At 39.2% G+C, this 22,157-nt stretch overlaps 1 protein-coding gene across 2 annotated transcripts; it reads right to left on the minus strand.

Annotated features, from left to right (window-relative positions):
- Positions 1-5,710: 5,710 nt before the first annotated feature.
- Positions 5,711-19,610, minus strand: slc13a5b (solute carrier family 13 member 5b). Of its 2 annotated transcripts, XM_088345136.1 has the most exons (12): positions 19,427-19,610; positions 16,506-16,634; positions 13,234-13,370; positions 12,230-12,435; positions 11,975-12,155; positions 11,382-11,504; positions 11,096-11,308; positions 10,702-10,808; positions 10,519-10,640; positions 9,537-9,698; positions 8,314-8,451; positions 5,711-6,658 (listed from the first exon to the last, which is right to left on the minus strand). In XM_088345136.1, exons 1-12 carry the CDS (start codon positions 19,523-19,525, stop codon positions 6,533-6,535), a joined length of 1,743 nt encoding a protein of 580 aa, XP_088201262.1. In that variant the 5' UTR covers positions 19,526-19,610; the 3' UTR covers positions 5,711-6,532. The 2 variants fall into 2 exon arrangements, with proteins under 2 accessions (XP_088201262.1, XP_088201263.1); XM_088345137.1 differs by lacking the exons at positions 16,506-16,634; positions 19,427-19,610 and adding an exon at positions 14,883-14,969.
- Between the last annotated feature and the right edge of the window lie 2,547 nt (positions 19,611-22,157).

The raw sequence follows: 22,157 nt of genomic DNA on the forward strand, positions 1-22,157 counted from the left end.
CATTGGGTTGAAGGTCATTAGGTGACTAATCCCCCAATTCCAACCCCCAATGCCAAGCAGCGAGGCAATGGGTAACAATGTTGTAAGTATTGGGTATGGCTTCCAATTCCAGCCACCGCAGCCTCCCCAGGGTTTGAATATTCTTCCTCTGGGACCTCCGGTTTCCTCCCACATTCCAAAAACATGCATGTCAGGTTAATTGGCCGGTTCAAATTGCCCCTGGGTGTGAATGAGCGAGCCAATTGTCTGTCCCTGTGTGCCCTGTGACAGGCTGGCAACCAGTTCAGGGTGTTCCCTGTGCACTGCCTGAAGATAGCTGGGATGGGCTCTGGCACCCCCGCGACCCTACTGAGGATAAACGGTGCAGACAATGGATGGATGGATGTTGGCCTGGAGAGGGATGGGCGCCACCAGGCCCCAGACACACTATACGAAATGGTGCCCCTACGACCTTAGTCGTTAAGGAATCCAACCAACCAACCGCTCTTGAAATATTGTTATGAATATTAATTCATTTTTTGTGTATTGTTCCTTTCTCAAAAGGTAACATTATGTAGGTAAATGACTACTTATCACCTAAACATTGGAAATAAAGCCAGAGAAAAGGGTGCATTTTAACGCACTGTCAGGTTTTAATCCTACCTGAAAGGAACCCATTTTCAGTTGAAATAATACATATTTCACATCACTGAATAATAACAAATCATGTTCATCCTTCCTTCACCCTGCTGTGTGTAAGTATCAGGACACAGTACACAACAACCCTTTTTGTCCCAAGATGATGCTATCCCACAAGAACCCTTTTGTCCTCATGTGCACCTGATACACAGGAGACATGGAATGTGATTTTTGACCTTTACGTCGTTCACTTATTAGGGGTCTGATGGGTAATGATGGGTTAATAAGTAGGTCTATGAATGCAAATTTCCACAATGGACCCCAAACATTTTAGACCTGCATCAGAAGTGGGTAGTTATACGCCATTAAAAGAATCCAGCCAACCAAACAAGATCTTAATCATGGTTGTCTCCTTTCAAGGGTATCAAACTCAAGTTTCATGAGGGCCACCGGAGCTAGTTTGAGGGTGAGGTCGGGCCAAATTGGGTTTTCTACAAGAAAAGCTCTGCTAAAAACATTCCACTGTTCTCAAACAGTTTTTCAACTGTAACTGCAACAAAAATAAGATCTAAAAACATTTTGGAATTCATATAAAAATAAACTAATCAGTAAGTAATAAATGAAACCATAATTTGCGTGGGTTGAATTTACACTGAAAGGACAGTGTAAATTATTTGACCACCAGATGTCGCTTTATTGTGGAGTGAAGTGGTGCGCTATGCATTTCTTGCCTAAGCCTGTCTGAATCAATCCAACCCCTAATAACTATTTTATAGCTATTAAACATTCACTGCAGCGACAGCTGACACATATAAAAAAGTTATTGATAATAACTAATTGCAGTATTATTTAGGACTATACAGTAGCCACATTTTACTAAAAAACAATTATTTTTATTCACGTACAAAATCCCTCCTCCTTTATTTCCTCAAGAAGATTTCAGTTACTCTGGTGTACAGATTATGCATCCATCCATCCATTATCTGCACCGCTTATCCTCAGTAGGGTCGCGGGGGTGCTGGAGCCAATCCCAGCCTTCCTCGGGCAGTGGACACCCTGAACTGGTCGCAGGGCACACAGGGACAGACAATTCTCCCTCTCATTCATACCTAGGGACAATTTGGACCGGCCAATTAACCTATCATGTTTTTGAATGTGCGAGTGCCCGGAGGAAGCCCACCCAAGCACAGGGAGAACATGCAAACTCCACATAGGAGGTTCGCTCTCATGACCTCAGAACTGTGCCGCACACGCGCTAACCACTGCGCCGCAGTGCTGCCCGTACAGATTATCTGTTATTCTTACAATCTTTTCTATTGCCATCATAGCTAATACCGAAAGTTTTACCTGTCCTGTCGTATTTCTGGCATTAGTTTGTATTAGAATTGGGGATGACAAATTCTGTTCGACAGAAGTAGTAGACATGGTGATTTTTCTTCACTTTTTTGTTATGCTACTTATTTTACCGCCCACTAGACAATCATAGTTTGTGAAACTACTGGCATTACGCCTTCAAGAAGGCCCTGCCCGCCAACTCAAAATCTGAATGTCCAAGCCAGGGGTTGGGAACCTATGGCTCACGAGCCATATATGACTCTTTTCATGAGTTTGTATGGCTTGGAGACTAGCGTAACGTAAATCGAATCCATGTAAGTTTTCTCGATGCTGTACATCGCTAAGAATTCTTTTATTTGGATGCTCTTTAAAGAATCCGTGTTTACTGTTGAGACACCTTATGATGAGAATCAACATAACAAACTGTAAATACTCCAAAACACCAGAAAAGCACCCAGAGCAATTTGATTGGATGAGCCTCAACAATTTAAAGTAATTGCGAGAGATAGACAAGTATAAAGTGGCATATTTGTTGACATTTGGGACACAGGCTCTGGCATTATTCTTATTTCATAAATTTTTATCAAATCATCTAACGTCACACAGTGAAATAAAATTGTGCTGAATAATAAACTTTTATCTTGGGAGCGGGTTTACCGGTTTTGTTGACTTTTGTCTCAAAATATACTGCGTGGCTCTTTCCCAAAATAAAATCAAAATATTTTGCTCTTATGGGCCTTGGAGTCAAAAAGGTTCCCAACTCCTAGTCTAAACCGAGGGTCGGCTGTGTTTATTAGGTGATTTATTAGGTGATTTCTAAATTGGGGCAGTATATATTTTGAATAGCATTTGGGGATATTATTTGTGTTTTGTTCCCCAGGCCCAAGTATGTATGCATTGATTTTGTATCAGGAGAGAGAGGAGACGATGCTGATGCGTTTTACCCGTTCACGGACTTGTGACATTTGTAAAGATATAAAACTTGTATTGCATAAATTTGATTGTACTTAGCTTTTCAAAAGGCTGCTGTTTTATTTTTATGAAAAATTGTTGCGTTTTATTGCACTCTTTTTGTCATCAAGATAACCGGTACATTATGCACGTTACATTTTGATGTACATGTATTTTCGAATGCTCTAAATAAAAATGACAGCAAAAATTGGATTTATTTATTGCATTTCTTTAATTTTATTAAAGCAGTGAAACAAGCTCTAATTCATTAATATTGTAATGAAGTTAAACCTGAGGCGGTAATTAACAAATTGAATCTGAATTTTATAACGAAACAGGTTTTAGGGACATTTGTAAGTTAAAATTTGGATTGCATGAAATCTACGACAAAAAAGCTGAATATTATTTATTTAGCTTAAAGACACGCTTCTATGTCAGTTGTGAAAAGACCAGACGACTTTTGGCCTGTGAATTAAAGCAGCTCGACTCATATAATACTATTTCAGCAGTCTAATGAAGTGACAAACTAGTTAGGTCAGCTAAGAAATGAATACATTTTTAGAATTTCTAGCCCCACTGATCCGAGCTGAACCTAGACTCAAGGGTGTAATGGGAGGAGGCAGAGAACATACCGGTAAGCGGTTTCTTTATGCAGATGACATCCTGGTCTTGAGGCAGGAACCTGCAAGTTCTGTACCAGCTTTGCCTGAAGTTACTACCACTTTCTCCAAAGTCTCCGGGTACTGCATCAATTGGCACAAATCTGAAGTTGTTCCCATATCCGCAACATGTTAACAGGACCAACTAGCACCCTTTAATTTCAAAAAGCTTTCATAAAGTATAGTGTATTTAGGCATACAATTATTTTCAGATATTTAGGAAACTCTGTTTATTAATATAGAAAGAATAAATGTTGAAAAGTGGAGTAAACTGAAGTTGACATTATAGGGAAAAGTTAATGCAATCAAAATGTCAGTGATACCACAAATAAATGACATAAAAATAATGATACCTCCCAAAAATATGAATACACTATGACAATATGATAAAGCATTATTTGTGGGATTGGGGAAAAAAAAACAAGAAATTATGTAGATGAATTGTACCTATTGCGGAGAAGGGGTGGATTGTTGTTTGCCTGACCTTAATCATTATAGCATTTCATTTGAAATGTATAAACTGAATAAACATTGGATTGGTGATAATGCTGAAGTTATAGATAATACATCTGTTCTTAAATATATCTAAATAAAACAAATAAAAAAGGATGATAAGTATCTTACCAAGTACAATTACCTACAGAAGTAAAAGAAGTACCACAACTACCTTTAAAAGGCAAGTATTTGCACTTTCTAGTTTGCATAACTGTAAGCGTGACGCTTGGATTACTCCGTGAATAGCTCATTAGGCTACTGTGTGCGTAGTTTGCCAATGCAGCAAAGCAAAGGTTATATTGCGCAAGAAAAACAAGAGAAAAGGATGATACATGAAACGATGGAAATGTTCTCCCGAATAAGCATTAGAGTGCTTTACTCACACAGAACCACACCAAAACCAAGAAGTCTTAAAATAAAAATCAGGGAGGTGCTCCTGTGATGCTGAATATTGCTCGGAAATCCTTTTGAAATGTGTCATCGCATTATTAAGGGGCTCCTCCAAGACACATACATTTTTACATAAGAAACACGAAAAAAACATTTGAATGGAAACACGTTTTCCAACACACATGTTAAAAAACCCAACATTAGTTGAAAAACACAATCCTTTCTACTTTTGAAATCCAATTTGTGTGCCGTTTCTGTCACTCGGAAGTGTTCTCACGGTACTGTAGTAGTAGTAGACAAACACACACAACAAATAAAAAATTAAATTAAAAAATACGAGATAACCTTTATTTATGCACTCAAACTTCTGTTCTGGACCAAACATAAAATTCAATTCAAATATCCTCACTTGTTTGACATTTAACATCTTGGAGTAAAAGAATCACGATTCGATCAATTCAAAATACAAAAACAATGTCTTGAGTAAAAACGGTAGAAAAACACTTCTGATTCATTTTTGCATACTTGGATCGTCGTCATTGCAAAGTAACAAATATACAGCAGTGACTTCAATAATAGAAGAATGTTGGTGCAAAACTTGTTGTTACCTAGAAAATAATCCAACGAACAAACAATTCTGAAAGGAATACTTTATGTATTGGTAGAAAATAAAGACATTGTTGGACATTGCCTTTTAATATTTAACAGCAAAAAAATAAACATTAATTTGAGTTGGAAAAAAATACTTAATCTAAAACCGTGTTTCTCAACCTGCGTGCCGTGAGACCTTGTCTGGTGTGCTACAAGAAATTGTCCAAAACCCTTAATTAGTGACAAAAAAAACATTTTTTCACAAAAAATGCAGTTACAAAGTATCAGTGCTGTATTGCAGTGATTAACTAAGGGACTGATTTTATTTTCCTGTATCAGTAGATGGCAGTAAATAACTATTTGTTTTAAAACTATCTACGCAGGAGGTTGTACATGTGAATAAATCATTGATGATAGAGAATTGTCCTTAAAAGTTACGTTTGAGCTTAAACTGCAAGAAAATGTAGTTCCACAAATAAAACATTTTGATAAAAAAATGTATGTATTCCCCCCAAAAATAAGTGAAATTAAAGTAAATCTAAAATAATAATTTTAAAATAAAGTGAATTACGTAATAAAAACCAAACTATTCCCCAAAAGTATTTACCTATACCACCTTCTTAGCCACGACCACCACAAATAATGATTCCTACTCAAGCCATTTTGATAAGGTATTAAATTGTTAATCTAGATAAATTGTATACTCACCAAAACTACTGATTTAAGCGTTACACTACCGCTTTTCTCCCCTTAAAAAAAAAGGACCACTTTTTCAAATTTAAACAAAAACAACAATTCCTGACTCATGACTAGTAATTTAGTCTATGGCTGCCTTATTTTGAAGCAAGAATAAGTCCTTGAGCGTGAATAAACTGCTCCAATAATCGTATTAGATTACTAGTTTGGTAAAATTTTGCGACTTTTGGTTTTAAAGAAGTACATTTTTTTATGTTTTTGGAGAAGAATTATGTTTCCTGTGTAAAAATAGAGTGTGCGATCAAATCTAAAGCTTTATAATGTCATGTATGATGCATTATAGTCTGTCTTGACACGTTAAATGTAAAAAAAAATTAAGCTAGACCTGCGATTTGTTTATTCATTTTTGGCGGTGTGTCTTGACATTTTTTTGTACGAAAAAAATGTGGTTTGGCTCCAAGAAAGGTTGAGAAACACTGATTAATAAAATATGTACATGTATAATTAGTATGAAGTTTTAACTCAGGCATGAATGGTTATGAAGCACCTTCCTAGTCGATGTGATTTGTTTTCTGTGCTTTTTTTATAATTCACCTTTCCAGTTCCTTTGCTCAGGTTACTTCTTAATATAACCAAAAGCATATGTCATGTTTCCCTCTACTTCTGATTAATCATCCACACATTGTGAGTGTGGACCAGCAGAAACGCAAGCATGATGGGAGACGTATGCCTTGGCAGTGCAGACATTAAAAGATGGTGCAGTTGACTTAGATCAGAAGGTGTACACCTGGGCGCTGTCATGGTCCTGTCGCGTTGGCCCATTGAGGGAAGGTGTCCAGGTGAAACATTGCTCGCCCCCATGTATTGATGGACAGCGTGATGCATAGTATGCCGATAACATTCATGACTAATCCGGTCTTGGCCTAAAAATTAAAAATAGGTTAAAAATATATACTGAACTAATCCCTTTCTAATTCGCTACATTGTGGATTTTCATTGTGCATTGTGTCCGGCATTCTGATTGGCTGAAGAGTCGCCTCGTCCCTTTTCTGCCTGTGTCTGCTCGTGCATCAATCACATTGCAGTCTTAGTTGTGAGTGTAGGTAAAACAGCCTGAAAAACCTGAAACTGGTATGTGAGAATTTTTTTCAATTTCAAGTTCCTCTAAGAGCAATCATGTCAATAGAACACTCTTGACCTGTGAAAGCACCTAAAGGTAGAGGAAGATGCTTTCTATCGCCAACAAAGGTGGACTTCTCCACATGCTAGAGGAAAGTAAAATATTTTTTTTGCCACATTCTTGTTTTTTAATAATGCCCATTTGATTGTGACACAATATAAATGTGGAATAAGGTTGTCTTTTTTTAAAATCTTAAATGGGGGTTTTGGCTGGCATTTGAACTGTATTTGAAACAGTCCTATTCTTACTTTCATCATTTTAATTGGAGAACAAAAGAAAACCTAGAGCAAGCACGTGAAATCACTCTCCTCCCCCAATATTGTTTTCCAAAAAAGTCCACATGATGTTGACGAACTGGCAGCATGGCGGCTGAGTGGTTAGCGCGTCCGCGGCACAGTTCTGAGGTAATGGGATCAAATCTAGCGACCAGCCTTCCTGTGCGGAGTTTTCATGTTTTCCCCGTGTTGCTTGAGTTTTCTCTGGGGGCTCCAGTTTCCTCCCATATTCCAAAAACATGCATGTCAGGTTAATTGGCGGGTCCAAATTGTCCCTAGGTGTGAATGAGCAAGTGGTTGTCTGTCCCTGTGTGCCCTGTGACTGGCCAGCCACCAGTTCAGGGTATTCCCTGCCCACTGCCCGAAGATAGCTGGGATGGGATCCAGCACCTACTGAGGATAAGCGGTGCAAATAATGGATGGATGATGTCGACGAAATATCATCTGTAACGTGGATCTTGTCCTGAAGCAATAGTGCAAGATAGCGGAAAGATTATTTTTAAATGTAAAATTTAAAAGTACAAATGATTGATACTGTAAATTTTGTTTGCTTTTTGGTTTTAATGTAGTGTTCCAAAAGTCTTGGGCACATGTGAAGTCCCCATATCATCCTAACTATAAATGGAAGTAAGATAAAAGTTGTGCCATTTCAAAGCAAATCACATTCAGTTTTTTTTTTTATAAGGCTATTGATTTTTTTTAAAAATCAGACCCATTAATGGCGTTCACTCAACCAGAAAAGGTCCTTTATGTTCTTGAATTTGCAAAGACTGAATTGTGGACTGTTGTTCAAACGTGCATTTTACGTTAGATGATATGTCCAGCTAAAAGAACGGGACACCTCTTAACTTTAGAAGATGTGATTGAACAAGTTGGAACTACTTTCCAGTGGAACCCCTGTAAATCAATGAGAAGAGCCAGTAGGGAGCTTCAGTGTCCTAAAACAACAGTTTTGCGCCTCTCAAAAAAACGCAGGACCTTGTTGGAACGCAATTTCTGTGTAAATTGAGGGATTACTACACTGAGAAAATTGGAAGTGGCATTGAATGATTGGTGTACACATACACAAGGTAGGCAGAAGTTAATTTGGAAAGTCAATGAGTGACTAACCAAGAGCACTCACCATGTCCGACACCTTGAGGTACCCGTAGGAGAAGACGATGGCGTTAGGGGGCGTTGCCACTGGCAGCATGAAGGCAAAGGAGGCGCTCAAGGTACAAGGCACCATGACGAACAGCGGATTGATGCCGATGGACTGCGACTGCGGAATCAAACATGGATCAGCTTCAATCCTCCGCTCGACGTAAGCGGGAAATCGCCACGGAGAAAAACTTTTAGTAAGTCAGCATAATTTCAGACGTATTCCTGCAAAGTCAGGGCTGACTCTGGCTGACAACCAGTTCAGGGTGTCCCCTCCAGACTACCCGAAGGTAGTTGGGATAGGCTCCAGCACCACCACCACCCTACTGAGGATAATCGGTGCTGACAATGGATGGATGGACACCCAATGTGGACCCAATGTAAATATCTTCTGCTTTTACATGCCCACACTTTCAAATTCTTTTTATCTTTTTTTAAACCTTTATCTTATACAGTCTATATGTGTAACTGGAGTGCCATGCCCAATTTCGTTGTCACATTATGTTCGACTCATTTTGTAAAAATGATAACAAAGGTATATTCTATTTTATTCTATTCTATTCTATTCTATTCTGTTCTATGGATTGGGACTTTGGACATTTTCTTGCCCTTATGTTCGTTTGAGCTCAGGAGATTTTGTATCTACTATTATTACGGCCTGTGAAGCTCTTTGAGACCCATTGATAAAGGGCTAGACAAATAAATATGACTTGACTTGGCAAAAATCCATAAGCTATTTCTTGAGGTGACGTTTTACTTTTTAAAAGCCTATGCAAATTTTATAGAAAGCCACAAGCTGTAGCTTTTCACTTTCACCCTCGAGTAACTGAGGAGATTTCCTTTTCTTTTACTCCTGTCCCGACTGAAGCAAACTCTACCCAGGCACCCCTTGCCCGGTGCCATCTTTCGTAACCCGGTCCACTGGCACTCACTCACAGTAACACCATTCTTCAGCCCACGGCAGAGGAGCTGAATTAGTGTGTTGGCAGGTTACGAATGGGAGGAGGGGCCCCAAGCATATTCAGCCTGAATGAGCAAATACATGGGTAACAAAACAGGCGGAGAATAGGCAGACTGCCACTGGGAGGGGTTTGAATGCTCCACTCCCATTGGGGGAAATAAGCTGGGAAAGTAATACTTAACCATGTGGAATCCGGTGCAGTTTTCCTTTTTAACAAAACTGTTTCTTTTTTCCGTTTTGCCTACCATCGATGCTAGGACGGGCAGGAAGAGCGTTGCGGTGGCCACATTGCTTGCACACTCGGTGAAGGTTGCAATCAGCAGGCACAGAATGATTGCGATTGCCCAGGGTGGGATGCTTTGCAAGGGGCTCATTTGAGTTCCCATCCACCTGGAAAGTCCTGAAACCTGAGGTGTGATGTAGGTCAAAAGTGATCAGAAAATTATTTTCCTAATCAAATTTTGAAGTAAATGTATGTTATTAGTTACTGTACTTTCCAGACTATAAAGCGCACTTAAAAAACCCAAATTGGCAAGAAATCTGCAAGTGCGCCTTGTATACAGCCCAAATAGCAACAGGATTGGGACCCGGCCGTGACGGTGAAGGCGCCGACACTTTACCATTAGACCACCAGTGGTACAGATGACATTCAAAAAGGCATTAGAGTTTTATTACACTATTTTTACTCAGAGCGACAGACACTGCTTTGCATGGTGCATTTTAGTTTGCCTTCTGATACATTAAACAGTCCCTCCACCTCTTCACCTGTGCATCGTTGCAAGAAACAGATAACAAAAAGTATTTCAAAAAAATACTATACAAGCTTTTACTAATAAGAAAATTGTGATAATGAGATCACAACTAATGTCTTTTATGTTAGCTGTACCACTGGTGAGCTAGTGGGAAAGTGTCGGCGCCCTCATAGACGCGATCCGGGTTTGATTCCTGTTGCAAACATTGTTTTGTGATTTTGATCAGCAAGACTTGACTGGTCAATCATTGCACTATTGTATGCCAAAGGTGTATGAATAACCCAAAGATAATACATGGATAAACATGGTAGCTCTTATGTAGTCTAAATTTCACGTGCCTTATACTGTAGTCCAAAAATACATAGATACGTGTGATTCATAGTGAGTGAAATTCACTACTCAAATGGAGGTAAGTTTAGCATTAGCATCTATGGTAATGTGGCTTAACTGAATTGCAATTCTGTCTCTCACACACCTCACTCCCTTTAGCCAGAGCAAAACCTCCTCCCAGGAGCAGCACAATTCCCCACGGTAACTTCTTCTGGGCTACCTTCCAGGTGAGCAGACGTGGAACTCTGCCAGACGTCTGACGTGAAGCTACAAAGCGCAAAAAAAGTAAGTGTTGTTACAGTGGATAGTTATAATTGACTGCACTGACCTGTGTCAAAGCTTTGCCTTCTCCATGTGCACAAACGAGGAGGCTTGGACGGCAGGACAAAGAGGAGGATGGCAATGAAGATGGCAACAGAGGCGTCCGTGACATACCTAAGATTAACAGGTGTACCAGGTAGAAGTGTCAAGTCCACTGAGTTAGTATTGATTATTATAGAATATTCATCTTTGATAGCTGATTCACTACCAGCCACATATCACATTTATAGGGGTCAGTCACAGTGAATGATACATAGTAAATATCAGCACAGGGAACGGTTAGAGCCCATATTGTAATGTTTACAGACAATTGATTGCAAGCCTGTGAAACCCTCAGAGGGTGAGCTCTGCTGCCTAGTAGGATCATTTTACAAAATTGAGTTAGATAAAAAGGTATTTACTCTGCTTTGGAGTTAAAGATGTTTGTAGCCCAGCCATGCATGAAGCCAGGGTCCCTAGAGAACCAAAGTACCACGAGCAGAATAAATAGCCCAAGGACACTGAATTCACCAAAGGACATTGGCCCCAGTCGCCGATGCTGCCCTTTGATCATTTCATAGGCAGCCACCTCCTTCTCAGTTTTCTTATTGCCACAGCCCCATGTCTTCTTGAAGCTGGAAACACAAGCACCTCAATACTGAGTGCCTGTTCCCCATCGCATCCTTTTTTCTGAATTTGTTCACTCACTTGAATCCAATATATACAAACTGAAGCCAAAGCCAGGCCAGCACCAGCATGAGGATCATGTTGGGGAAGGCGAATCCAAACCAGGAGGCAAAATTGATCACATCGCCATTTTCAGGAAACAGTCTGAAGTAAAACAATATTAGAAATATGTGTTATCATTGCTGCAAATACACTACATTTACACAGTTAAACAATCAATAAATTGGCATAACCTAGTAAATAAAGGGGTTCTGTGTTTATAGTAAATTAGTGTAGCTTTATATCCAGTTAATGTATTTCTTATAACTGAATACAGAATACAGAATCTTGAATAATACTAGAGGATAATGTATTTTTATGCTGAATGTTTTGGTTTTTACAGTGTAAAACCACTGACTGCTAGATTGAATACTGGCCAGTATTCCTCAATCCTCTTGATAACTCTTGAATAAGCCAAGTCTGATGAGAAAAGTATATTCTCAGCTAGCAAATAGAAGGATATTTATCTTTGGAACTATAGTAGCAGGGGAAATCTCCATTGAAAGCCCAGATAAAAATAAAATAAATGAAAAACAGCCCAAGACAAGCATGAATGCATAAAACCAAACACTCACTGGCTCATTTGTCCGTTAAGCACCAAGTTAGGTCCAGTCCCAGTCAGCGTGGCAGTTCCGCCAATGCTCGCCGAGTAGCAAACGCAAAGGGTCATCCCTTTGCACATTTTCTGTCTTTCTGCTGCTTCCTTTTGCCGTGCTTCCTCCACCGTTGTGTCTGGGCAAGTCACTACCACGGGTTCTTTAAACAGCAGAGCAAAGCCGCAGAAGGTGTATCAAAAACCGCACTAAACAAAGTGTCCGGCATCGTCTCACTTGTGCCCTTTGGTTCATTCTGCTGCTTGTCATCCATTTCTAATATCTGGACCTCTCCCAAGCTTAGGATGGCTGGCATCTGTGCATCACTATTGTTGAGTTCCTCCAAGACAGCTTGGACGATGGGCACCATCATGGCTGCAGTGGCAGTGTTGCTGATCCACATGGACAAGAAGGCCGTCACACCCATGAAGCCCAGCATCAGTCTGCCAACAAGGATTATCTCTGTGTTAGTGTGGTGGTTCTCAGTTGAGGGTCCACTAACCGATGAGATGCATCCTTGCTATATTTCCACACTCAAAAGTTTGTAAAACTAATGAGTCATGTGGAACGAAATAACAAATCCTAATTAATACATTTTGCCTCAGTGTACACCCTGGCAACCAGTTCAGAGGTTACCCTGTCCTCTGCGCAAAGACAGCTGGAAAGGGCTAGTGAGGATAACTGGTGCCGAAAATAATGGATGGATATTATCATTGTGTTTTCACCGTTTTTGTTTTCTTTGGGCCACATTAAAAAGCTTGATGGACCATATGTGGCCCACTGGCCATAGTTTGTCCTCACCTACTAACCTAACTAATTCATTTAGTGTTTTTTCCTTTAAATGAATACATGTTTCAAGTATTATTTTCAAATTAAAATGTGGTATGTTTATTTAAACATTGTATTGCTGTGTGATCAGTTCAACCCAATTATTTCAATGTTATTTTTGATATTCAACGGGATATTTATTCCAATGAAAAATACCTTTTAATCAAGACGCTATGGTTGAAAAAAAAACATTATTTAAAAATCTTTCATCACTATTTGATTTATTTTTAAATTGCAACCCTTTCATTCTTTTGGCGTGGTATTTAATCTATATTATGTATTATGACAGGAAGTTTCCTTGACCACATTATTCTCGACTGTTGTGTTTGAGGACTTGTGGATTAGAATACAGTAAATACAGTTTATAAATAAAAACTACTCGGCAAGCAAATAGGACGCCCAATGCAACTCACAATGCCGGACGTACGCCAACCAGCAGGAGAACTCTAAGGGCGATGCGCTTGTGCAAGTTCCAGTGCTCCACGGCCACAGCCACCATCAGGCCGCCCACAAACAACATGTTAGTGTCCTTCAAGTATTGCATGCAAACCTGAGAGAAACAGCACAGGATGGATTTTAAAGCATTGTATCAGAAATGTAAGTCATAATAGTTGGACTCATACAGAATTGCAAAAAAACATAAGGCTACCAAACTAAAGAAAGTATTTCATTCTCTTTTAACATCCATCTATCCATCCATAATCTGCACCACTAATCCTCAGTAGGGTCGCGGAAGTGCTGGAGCCCATCCCAGCTATTTCAGGCAGTGGGCAGGGGACACCCTGAACTGGTTGCCAGCCAGTCGCAAGGCACACAGAGACAGATCACTCACTCGCTCATTCACACCTAGGGACAATTTAGACCGGCTAATTAACCGGACATGCATATTTTTGGAACGTGGGAGGCATGGGGAGAACATGCAAACTCAATACAGGTAGGCTGGTAGCTGGATTTGAACCCATGACCTCAGAACTGTACCTCTGACGCGCTAACCACTCATCTGCCATGCCGCCCTGATTTGTAATATCTATGACTAAATATGAAAGAATTAAACACAATCCCCCAAAAATGTATTAAATACCTGACAAAACTACATTTATGCCCAACACAGTTTCTTGTTTTTTTACGTTTCTACTTGGTAGGTTGCTATCTTTTTGTCGCTATAAATGCCACTCTCTATTGAAAATATTAATGTCAACATTTTAAACAGAAACAAAATATATATTTTTTACCAAATTACCAAATTAAATAACAAAGCCAAATGAACAATGCTTAATATGCATTACTTCCTGTAAAAGGTTGATTGGGATGTTTTAACTTTGTCCACTTAGGTTGTGACTTTGTAAACACTCAATGTTAATACGCAATTCTTAATACTATGAACTTTACAGGCTGATCTGCCCCTTTTATTATGGCTGAGTCACCCACAACCATCAAAGAAAGTAAAGGGACAGTGTGTCTTAATCGAAGGATCTTGAACTCCGGATCCAGACTTTCAGTTTTCAGGTGGACCGGAACGGTCTCAACTCAAATTTTTAGCTTTGTTTTTCAGTATTATGCTTTACATTCAGCCTACATTAGTAACCCGCCCTACATATTATAATCAATGGGGACATTTTTTAAACACAACACATTTATTCCAAAAACAATGAGGGGGATGGTTTTCGCGTTTGGCATTGAATGTATTAACTGGTGTATTCAAACAGTAGGGTAAATGCAGTTCTATACCTGAACCAACTCAGCACACTATACAGACTGAACACATTGGAGTGAGCATTTGGTTTGCATATATTAAAAAGAGTCATATTTTTTAATAGATATGACTTGGAGACTGGCTGTTTTTTTTTTATATACTCGAAAATTTATGGCGGCCCGTATTAAATCATCCAAGGGGCCTGATCCGTCCCGCAGGCTGTATGTTTGAAATGCCTGATTTAACCCCACAAGATCAAAACATCAGTTTGAATAATAAGCAAAAAATACATTAACTATCATATAAATGTGCATTAAAAAACTTGTATGTAAAGAAATTTGTATTTATTTTACATAACATAAAGCTCACCTAAAGGAAGCTGACAAGATTGTCCGACATCTTGCTGCAAAAAAAGCAAAAAACTTGAGAAAGGCTGGGCAAAAAATGAAAAAAAAAATGGTGCGATCTGGTCACTTTGAGTCTGCATAGCTTGTATTCTTCTTTGTACTTTGTTGCACTCATTTTTGGTAGCACCACATTATATAGCGACATCTAGTGGTCAAATCATACACAGAGTCACTTTAAAGTGACACTGTGCTCACTTTAATAACGGTATTCTTTCAATTCAAGATACTCTGCCTATGGTGTCTGATCTGTTATTATATTGTCACCTAAATTGAAAGCATACCCAACATCAAGTTAATATGTGACTTGCTATCACTCAACTAAAGGTAAGCTAAGCTAGCTAGCTTGGTTTCACACTGATTGCTTATCGCCGCTGTGAAAAACAAAGATAATGTGTCTCTTATCCTTTGAGTTAAAACACTGCATGCCCTTATTGTCTTATATCAAAACACATGTCCTTGAATCATTGTTTTTGTTTATGATGAATCTAGCTCATCAAGTTGGCAAATATAAGGTTTCTAGAGTTCAAGTCTTAAAACTTCAGACCTACGCCTCGTACGCCGGACATTTTTTTATGGATGACCGATACTGCCTTATATAGAAATTAATGTAGAAAGAAATTCCTACAAATATATCTGAAATAAATAAATGAACACATACCTAGAAATGCATCACGTAATACCTAAACACATGACATACATTTACTCATTTTATTATGAATCTTGTCATTTATGGATTTTTTTTATTGTGTATTTCATGTATTTTATCTTGTATTTTGTCGTGATTTTGTCGTCTATTTTCGCACAACAAAATGTTATTCAAATAATAAAGGGGCGGGTCAAACTGACTTAGCTATTCACCGATTGGTTGATCGACGAGTACACAGATTAACTGCAACATCAGCCAATTCGTTCAGTCAACTGGACCTCCTCATTTGAATAACTTTTTCTTATAATAAAATATACACGAAAATATATCCCATAATAAATGCACGATAAAATACACGAAAAAAGAAATCACAAAATAAATACCGATATAAATAATTAAATGACTTATTGCGAAAACATGAATACATTTATTGCACAACATTGTATGCGAGGAGATCGCTGACGTTTTATCATACGTTTTATCCCGTTATCACGCAATTTCAGAATGCAGAACAAAATGCACCATGCAAATTTGTCTTTGTGTTTAATGCTAGATCGAGATCAGCTCTTATGCCTTTTCCTTGTCATTTGTGGCACTGGTAGTCTCAAGGTTACATTTTGGCACTCTCACTGACACTTCTCAAATCCGATTCTTGCTAGGATATTGATCAGCGATGTTACTGATTGTAACCACAGTATGCATGTCTAATCGGAGCCACTGTGTTCTGCGATGCATACAAGTGTAAAGTTTTCACATTTCTGGTCAATTTGGGGGTTTTCAGTGAGCCTTAAAGTCTAGAAAATACGATACTTTTAAAATGAAGTAAGTATTTTTTAGTAAGGCGCCCAAACTGGTAATTGATAACGACGAAAGAAAAAAAAAGAAATGTAAAAACTAAATAGAATAAAAACTAGCATATTTTAAGGCATTTTTACTCACACTTTGGGACTCCATGACACCAAAGAGCGGGAAGAGGATTGCCGGGAGTAGCGCGGTTACCGCCAAAGGTAGAACTTCGGTGCACCAGTACACCGCCATGAGGATGATCACATAACCACATGCTGCTTCCTGTCCAATCAATAATTACCATCAATTTCATACACAATTCAACAATATGACCGTGCAAAGGGCATTGGTGAGTGTTTATCAGGACTTGGGCTTATGTATTTTGTTGTTGATGTGCATTGTTAATCTATCTGTTAGTGCAGCACATTTTGTTCACATGAGCACAAGCAGCCCGTGATTTAAAATCTTATCATAACATGCGTTCGCGTGTGCGTGCATGTATCACAGTGGAGCGGTTCCCACGGTAGAAAAAAAACCCTCATGTCGAACTCGCAGGTTCTAACGCAGAGGTTCTCGACTGGTGGGTCACGGACCTGTTTTCAGTGGGTTGTGGACTAGTTTTCAATGGGCCACGGGCCTTGCAAAATAATGCTACGAAAAGAAAATAATGACTGAGGTCATGTAAACTCTATCACAGTAGATTCTTCCGTGCAAAGGTGGGATAACACGGCAGAACAAGGGAAATAAAGTTTCTTTACACTTGTTGAACCTGGCCAAACTTAAATACAGACGAGGATATTTGACATATGGATTTTATTATCTTGAAGAAGTGACGAATTTTAGATTTCCTTTAAAACGGTCACGTTTTGAGGGTGGACCCAAATGCAGGGAAGCCAGAACAGAAGCTGCAGAATACAGTCCTCCGCTGGAACAGGGAACAGCTGAAGGTACTTGTCCTTGCCAATAGGACCAGACATGGTCGAGTGACCTTATGGATGTCAGGGAAGGAACCATCTCTATTCCCTCATAGGGACCAGAAGAAGCCGAGGGACCTTCTTTCTGCCACTGGGACAGGGAACAGAAGTGGATGAGGGACTTGCTCCTCGCGACCAGAACAGGGAACAGAAGAGGGCGAGGGACCCTCTCCTTGCTGCCAGAAATCGGAGCAAAAGCGGTCGAGGAAGATTCTCTTCATCACTGGCACAGGGAACAGAAGTTGACGAGGCACCTTCTCCTTGCCGCCGGAACAGAGGACAGATATGGAAGAGGGACCTTCTCCTCAACACCAGGACAGGGAATAGAAGAGGACGAGAGACCCTCTCCTTGCTGCCAGAGATCGGCGGTAAAGGGGACGAGGAATGTTCTCTTCACCGCTGGCACAGGGAACGAAGCGGACGAGGGGCTTCTCCCCGCCGCCAGGACAGGGAACAGAATCGGACAAGGAACCTTCGCCTCACTGCCGGAAAAGGGAACAGAAGAGGACGAAAGGGCCCTCTCATTGCCGCCATAAATAGGAGCAGAAGCGGACGAGGGAGGTTCTCCTTGCCACTGAAACAGGGAACAGAAGCGGACAAGGGGCCTTCTCCTACACTCCGAACCAGGGAACAGAAGTGGACAGGGGACTTTATCCTCCCCACCGAACCAGGGAACAGAAGTGGACAAGGGACCTTTTCCCAGCCACTAGGACAAGAATGTGGATTCTTCCCACAGGGTCCTTAGGTGGTCGGTCATTGCCATTGTCATTCTGGTTACCATTTCAAAGCCATTTTCATCCAGCCTTCTGTTATCATGTCTGGTTTGTTTTTTTATTAATGGTTTGGATATGTTTCTAGTTGTTATATGACCAGGTTTATTTTGTGGGTGTTTAAAAGACGTTTTAGGGGGTCGCTTACATGCGATGTACGCTTCTAGACAAGTACAGAACTTAAAGTTAATTGGTTTTGCTGGTCATTTTGTTTTTTGAGACAACGGTGAAAATATTCTACTATTTAAACTGCACAATCCTTTCATTCAAAACATTTGAGAAGTGTTTTTTTTTTCCTTATTCGGGTCGCAGCTTGTCATTAGAGTGGGATGTAGCGTCCTGAAGTGAGACAGTCGAGAACCAATGTTTTGAATCCGGAGTTTCCCACCTTTTTCAAGTTGAGAGCTACATTTTGTTCCCAAATAGCACAAAGGGCCCCCAGTTTGATATAAATTTCTAAAATAACAATTTAGCTAGATGGTTTTCTATAGAACTAAACAGGTATCTTGATACCTAGAAAGGTAAACAGGTTAAAAACAAGTAAAAGGCGGCTAGATAGCTAGCTAAAAGAGTAAAAAGACATCTAAATAGCCAGATAGAAAGCTAAAAACAAAGCTAGAGAGCCAGCTTAAAGGAGACCAATTTTAGCTTCATAACTAGCATAAAAAGGTAAAATGTTAGCTAGACAGCTTGCTAAAAGCTAAAAAGGTAGCCAGCTAGCTAGCTAAAAAGCATTGCATTTTTTACTGCTCATTTCCTCTTTTGGAATTTAGTTTGTATTGTTTCCTGTAAAATAAATAGATAAAATTAAAAACAAATATTTAATACATGAATACAGTAATGAATGAATTCGCCTTCTACTCTCTTCATTAATTGTTTGCGAATAATTATCTATACTTGAATGAATGTTTTTGTCCTTGAAGCCCATGAACTGGAATATATTTATTTGAATTTCTAAAATAGAAAATTTTCGTGTTATAACTATGTTGTTACAAGGTTGTTACCAGGTTAATCATTAAAAAATTGGGGTTAAATAGATGTAGTCAACAAATAAATAATAGATTTACAAGAAAATCACAATGAGCCAGCACTGGTGACCTATTTTCAGAACAGGTCCGCTGGTACCTCAACTGTCCTTGGGGTGCACCCTGGTGCACCAAGTTGGGGACCCTGTTCTAGACCATTGCCGCGGATGCAAGAACAGGTGCAAATCGAGAGGAGTCATGGGAAAAACGTTGCACAGCATTGCATCAATTTTTCATCCCTTTGTAAGGTCGATCACAGAGAAATCAAATAATGATAGCCATTAATAGCTAATAGTGATTCATACCGACGTTCCGATGACAAGCGGCAAAGGCAGGAGAAGGAGCGGTGTCGCAAAAAGGATGAAGTCGTTCTTGACCGATAGCAGAAAGTTGAGGAGAGACATTCCGAGAAAAGTTGCGAATGGCAAAACGGCTTCTTCTTTTGAAAATGTGCGTGACGGAATACGGAGCCAGAGAGTCCCACGCGAGTTAAAGAGCGACAGGATGAAAGTGCGTACAATGGAAAAGGGGCGGTGCAAAAGTTGCACACTGTGCTGACAGTTCGGGATTTAAAAAAGGAGATTTAAATAAATAGTGAAATGACAGTTTTATCGTTTGAGTAGACGTCTGAACGAATAGGCTACGATTATGTTGCATGGATATAGCTATACTGTAGTACGTACTGCATTACGGGAGAATGACATTTGGTTGGTTAAGCGAGGAGAAAAACTTCTTTCTCTCTTTCTTTCTTTCTTTCTTTTTTCTTTCTTTCTTTCTCTCAATTTTGCTTGCTCTCTTTCTCGTTTTTGCTTGCTCTCTTTCTCGTTTTTGCTTGCTCTCTTTCTCGTTTTTGCTTGCTCTCTTTCTCGTTTTTGCTTGCTCTCTTTGTCGATTTCGCTTGCTCGCTTGCTCGCTTGCTCGCTTGCTTTTGCTTTCTGCAATTTTTTTTAATTTTGTTTAATTATTTTTTTTATTTAAGAAAAACAAGTTTGAGGGTTTTTTTGGGGTACTAAAAAATATTTTTACATTGAATATGTTTGCACTTGCGGGAAACATATATTTGTTCAAATGTGTGCAAATGGTTGAATATGGGTCTCTATTAAGTGATTTGGCCACTACATCGTAATGTACAAAGCGCTACATTAATCAAGTGCATTATTTACCATACACCCTCTCTCTTATTTTCTAATATTATCATTATTATCATTATTATCATTATTATCATTATTATCATTATTATCATTATTATCATTATAGCAATTTCCTAACCGTAAAATAGCCGCAGGAGGGCAGTCGATACTAGTATCAGCAGTGTATATGAGTCTTTTGGCCTCAAATTCGTGACGAAATAAAGTCATCAGCAAGAGAACGGCTTCTTCGAATGTTTTCAACCTTTTTGTAGCAGGGGACACTTTATTTCCCCATTAAAATATTTAAGGCTCAGCATCCGTCGAGGATTCATTACGGGCACCAATTTCATCTGTTCTTTTTCTATTTTTTGTTTTTTTTTAAAGCTTAAATGATCATACAGCATTTTCTTATCATGTGTTGCCATGGCTCAAGGGGGCAATCGAGTATGGGTATTTCATTTTGGTTATTAATCTTGCTGTAATGTAGGATTTTACAATATTTTGTAAATAATCTGCTTCAAGTTTTACTATATTTGTATCTGGTTTGTTTTTGTTTTGTTTTTGTTTTCTGGGGGGGGGTTATATATTACTTAAAATGAGAAAAGCTATCTTAATTTTTAACAAATTAAGAAAATAATGAAAATCAGCAAAATTATAAGCCAGATTTGCAGTGCGATCTCAAAATGCTTCATCAAACAAAATAAGTTATTAAATGTATTTTGCTGTACTGTCTTTTGTGCAGGCGATTAGTGATGTTGGTCGGTTGGTTGGATCCCTTATCCACAAAGGTCTTAGGGGCACTATTTCCTGTAGTGTGTCTTGGGCAAGTACAGCCTGGATTCACCCATCCCTCTCCAAGCCAACATATATGTTTCCACCTGATTTGTATACCAAACTGAAAAAAAACATAGTTATCTGCTGCCACCTACTGATTTGGATGAATGTCACAGTTCCTCGACTGATCACTCAAAGAAAGCAAAGATACTGAAGAATGGCATGTCTACGGTTTTTGTAAAGATAAAACTGGGCAATTTCTTGCAGCACAGTAGTGTACCCCAAATAAAATACTGGTCTATACTGTCGATGATAGGTCATTCCTTCTTAGACCAGTTTCAAAATAGAAAAATGTTGAAATAATGTAGTTTAACAACACGTATCTGCAACTACACAAAGCTGCATGTCAGCTGGCATTATGAGCTGTTGAATTGATGGCAAGCTATGTGTAACACAGAAACTACAAAGCAGTGTACACCTGTATGACAGAAAACGAAGAACTTTTTTAGATACCTCACTTAAATTGTACTTATAAAAAATCAATTTTAAAAACTTTTAATAATTATTATTACGATAATTATTCAAATACATTCTACTTCAAAGCTCCTTTCAGAACACCCAAGGTCGCTGTACACAGAATACCAAAAGAAGATAAAACAAGATTCAAACAAGTAAATAATAAATAACCCCAAAAAAGGAGTCAGGTTTGCAGGAAAGGTAGAGTTGGGTGTCGTCCGCGAAGCAGTGGAACGAAATGTTGGTTTGGACATGAATAGTAGGTTGTAGATAGGGTGGAGATTATTCAGGTTGTTAGGGTCTGAACCGGGTTTTTTCAGAGTGCGCGTGACAGTGGCAGTTTTGAGGGCAAAGGGGAAGAGTACCAGTGGAAAGTGAGGAATGGATAATGACAGAAATGAGGGGAAGCAAATTAGATAGGCAGGATTTCACCAAGGATGAAGGAATAGGGTCACTAGATATGTGGAGGGCTTGGATAAAGAGATTAATACGGATAATTCAGTGGTACTGGGGAGACAGAGACAAAACACATGAGCGAGTGGATCGAAGTATAAATACTCAAATGCCTCGACTCCCACAAAGCGCCAAAACACAGTACAAACAGCTCCAAAACAGG

Source organism: Urocampus carinirostris, chromosome 10 (genome assembly GCF_059441175.1).
Source record: "Urocampus carinirostris isolate Australia breed hairy pipefish chromosome 10, RoL_Ucar_1.0, whole genome shotgun sequence".
Taxonomy (NCBI): Eukaryota; Metazoa; Chordata; class Actinopteri; order Syngnathiformes; family Syngnathidae; genus Urocampus; species Urocampus carinirostris.